The 3,878-nt window shown below is 46.5% G+C and overlaps 1 protein-coding gene across 1 annotated transcript; it reads left to right on the forward strand.

Moving 5' to 3' along the window:
• The first annotated feature begins 693 nt into the window (after nt 1-693).
• LOC124885719 lies at nt 694-3,524 on the forward strand. The gene is made up of 2 exons (XM_047393971.1): nt 694-1,083; nt 3,474-3,524. The coding sequence occupies exons 1-2, from the start codon at nt 694-696 to the stop codon at nt 3,522-3,524; spliced, it is 441 nt and encodes a 146-aa protein (XP_047249927.1).
• The last annotated feature ends 354 nt before the right edge of the window (nt 3,525-3,878 follow it).

Here is a 3,878-nt window from a genome sequence, read left to right on the forward strand (position 1 = left end):
TCTCTTCTCTTAACGTTCCTTTTCATTTTCAACGGTCACTGTCTGACCAGCCGATGCCGGCAACGGAGTAGAGACGCCGAAAATAGGTGAAGCCACACCCCCTCCCTCCTTCCCTCACTCTATTTTTTCTACTTTTCCTGAGTATTTCATATCTTGAATTCATTTAATTTGTGGGATTAACTGTTGCTTGCTTACTTGACTATTTGCTTGCTTGCTTATTCCATCTACTTTGCGTGTGCCTTGTTTTTCCTGTCGTTGTTTTATACTTCTTTTTGTTTTTATTTTCTTGGTGTAGTGGCGGTCGTTGTAGATGGTAGAATAAGGTCATATCTGAGGGGGTCGGGGCTGGAGGTAGGGGGTGTGAGTAGGGCTGGTGGGGGAGTAGGGGCAAGGTGTGGTGTTAAGGGTGGTAGAGAAAGACATGTTGCTGGAGTTGATAGGCTGAGGGTTGGGTCTTGGAATATAGGGACTCTTCCGGGAAAGTTCATAGAGTTGGTGAAGATTCTTAGGAAGAAGAGGATCAATATTGCGTGTGTCCAGGAGACTAAGTGGGTAGGGTCTAAGGCTAGGGATGTGGATGGTTATAAGCTTTGGTACTCTGGAAGTGAGAGGCGTAGGAATGGAGTTGGCATCTTAGTAGATGAAGAGCTTAGAGGGCAGGTAGTTGAGGTGAAGAGGATTAGTGGTAGGCTGATGTCTATTAAGTTAGTCTTTGGAGGGTTTACCCTGACCGTATGTAGTGTGTATGTGCCGCAGCTGGGCTTGAGCGGGGAGGAGAAGATCCGGTTTTGGGAGGACTTGGATGAGGTGGCAAGAGGCGTGCCTAGGTCTGAGAAGATTATTGTAGCAGAGGATTTTAATGGGCACATCGGGGAGTTACCGGGAGGCTTTAGCAATGTGCATGGTGGTTTGGGTTTTGGGGAGAGAAATGAAGAGGGAGCTGCTCTGCTAGATTTTGCGAGGTCTTTTGGGTTGGTGGTGGTGAATTCGAGCTTTTCAAAGAAGGACGATCACTTGATCACCTTCCGAAGCGCGATAGCTAAGAGCCAAATTGACTTTTTGCTACTTAAGAAAGCGAATAGGGTATTGTGTAAGGACTGTAAGGTCATTCCGAGTGAGAATCTTTCGACCCAGCATAGGCTATTGGCGATGGACTTGGGCATAAAGAAGGGTAAGAAGAGTAGGGGTGAGGAGGGGCGACCGAGAATTAAGTGGGGCGGCCTGACGCCGGTGAATGCGTGGGAGATTGGGGAGAAGTTAGCAGGTATGGGGGTGTGGGAGTATAGGGGAGACATAGATGGTATGTGGGATAGGGCGGCTAGGTGCATCAAGGAGACTGCTAGTGAAGTGTTGGGTACATCCAGGGGCCGGGCCGGTCACCATTGGGAGGATTGGTGGTGGAATGAAGAGGTAAAGAAGAAAGTAGAGACTAAGAAGAGGCGTATGCAAAGTTGATTGAGAGTAAGGATGAAGAAGAGAATCGGCAGTTTAGGGAGGAGTACAAGTTAGCGAGGAAGGATGCTAAGCTAGCAGTTATGGCTACTAAGAAGGCAGTGTTTGAGAGCTTGTATGCGAGGTTAGAGTAGAAAGGAGGGGAAAAGAGGTTGTTTAGGCTAGCTAAGGCTAGAGAGAGGAAGGGTCGTGACCTAGAACAGGTGAAGTACATTAAAGGGGAGGATGGTAGAGTGTTGGTGGAAAATGGTCACATTAAGAAGAGATGGAAGTCGTATTTTCATAGGCTCTTAAATGATGAAGGGGAGAGAGTTATTGAATTAGGTGAGCTAGAGCATCAAAGGAGTGTCGTGATTTTAGTTATTATAGACGTTTTAAGGTGGAAGAGGTCAGAGAGCCTGCTCGCAGGATGCGAAGGGGTAGGACAACGGCACCTGATGAGATCCCCGTGGATTTTTGGAAGTTTTTTGGCGAGGCTGGTTTAAGGTGGTTGACGGATCTATTTAACAATATTTTTAAGTCGGCAAAAATGCCCGAGGCCTGGAGATAGAGCACTATGATCCCTCTGTATAAGAATAAGGGTGACATTCAGAGTTGCAACAACTATAGGGGTATTAAGTTATTGAGTCACACGATGAAGATTTGGGAGAGAGTGGTCGAGTGGAGGTTGAGGAGGTTAGTGTCTATTTCGGAGAACCAGTTTGGATTTATGCCCGAGCGCTCTACGACAGAGGTAATTCACCTAGTATGGAGACTGGTGGAACAGTACAGGGAAAGAAAGAAGGACCTGCACATGGTGTTTATCGACTTGGAGAAGGCATATGACAAAGTCCCTAGGAAAGTCCTCTGGAGATGATTGGAGGTGAGTAGGGTCCTGGTGGCGTATATCAGAGCAATTAAGGACAGGTATGATGGAGCTAAGACCCAGGTGAGGACGGCGGGAGGAGATTCAGAGCATTTCCCGATCTTGATAGGATTGCATCAGGGATCTACTCTTAGCCCGTTTTTGTTTGCTTTGGTTATGGAGAAGTTGACGCGGCGTATCCAAGGAGAGGTGCCGTGGTGTATGCTTTTGGCGAACAATATGGTTTTGATTGACGAGACCCGAGGAGGTGTGAATGATAAATTAGAGGTGTGGAGACAGACCCTTGAGTCTAAAGGGTTCAGGTTGAGTAGGAGCAAAACCGAATATTAGGAATGTAAGTTTAATGGCTCGAGGGAGCAGGACGAGGTGGTAGTAAGGTTGGATTCTCAGGTGGTGTGTAAGAGGGATAGTTTCAAGTACCTCGAGTCCGTGATTCAGAGGAATGGTGAGATTGATGAGGATGTCTCACCGGATTGGGGCGGGATGGATGAAGTGGAAGCTTGCCTCGGGGGTGTTGTGTCATAAGAAGGTGCAGCTCAAGCTTAAAGGAAAATTTTACAGGGTGGCAGTCCGCCCGGCCATGTTATATGGAGTGGAGTGTTGGCCAGTCAAGAACTCTCATATTCAAAAATTGAAAGTGGCAGAAATGCGGATGTTACGTTGGATGTGTAGTCTTACTGGGGGGGATAGGATTCGGAATGAGACTATCCAGGAGAGGGTTGGAGTGGCTTCGATGGAGGACAAGATGCGGGAGGTCCATTTGAGATGGTTCGGACACGTGATGAGGAGGGGCACAGGTGCACCAGTTCGTAAGTGTGAGAGGCTTACTTTGGATGATTTCAAGCGGGGCAGGGGTAGGCCAAAGAAATATTGGAGAGAGTTGATTAGGTGGGACATGGAGCAATTACAGCTTACTGAGGACATGACCCTAGATAGAAAGAGCTGGAGAACGCTTATTAGGATAGAAGTCTAGTGACTATTAGGGTAGGGACCCTAGATAGGAAGAGCTGGAGGACGCGTATTAGGATAGAAGGCTAGTGACTATTAGGGTAGGTAGGGTACGGCATTACCTGTTTGGTGTATTAATCTTGTTAGGCTACCTTGTTGCACGTTGTATTACGAGTTCCTACTATTCTTTGTTTACTTTCCATTGTAGGGGCGTTTTTATGTCTTGCCATCTTGTTCCATGCGTTTTGTACGATTGTGATTACTTTTCTTATCTTGAGTCGGGGGTCTATCGGAAATAGCCTTGCTACTTCTCCGGAGGTAGTGGTATGGACTGCGTACATCTTACCCTTCCCAGACTTCACTATGTGGGAATACACTGGGTTTGTTGTTGTTGTTGTTATATCAACTTTCACCAACATATCAAATGTTATGCCCATAGGTCTATTTACCATGTGATCTGCCATCAACAACTACTTAGTCATCAATTCTAGAGAGCTTAAGCCCAACTACTTTAACACAGCTAACGGTATAAAATTAATGTTGGTTTCTAAGTCACATAGCACTCTGGAAAACCTAGACATCCCAATGGTTCATGGAATCATGAATGCTTTAG

The sequence above is a fragment of the Capsicum annuum genome, chromosome 7, assembly GCF_002878395.1.
Source record: "Capsicum annuum cultivar UCD-10X-F1 chromosome 7, UCD10Xv1.1, whole genome shotgun sequence".
Classification (NCBI taxonomy): domain Eukaryota; kingdom Viridiplantae; phylum Streptophyta; class Magnoliopsida; order Solanales; family Solanaceae; genus Capsicum; species Capsicum annuum.

Bases quoted from the DNA above. Each gene is read 5' to 3' on its own strand.
- LOC124885719 (XM_047393971.1), top strand. From the start codon at position 694: ATGTCTATTAAGTTAGTCTTTGGAGGGTTTACCCTGACCGTATGTAGT. The intron at 1,084-3,473 runs GTATTGTGTAAG...TTTCCATTGTAG, and splicing joins TACTTAAGAAAGCGAATAGG to GGGCGTTTTTATGTCTTGCC.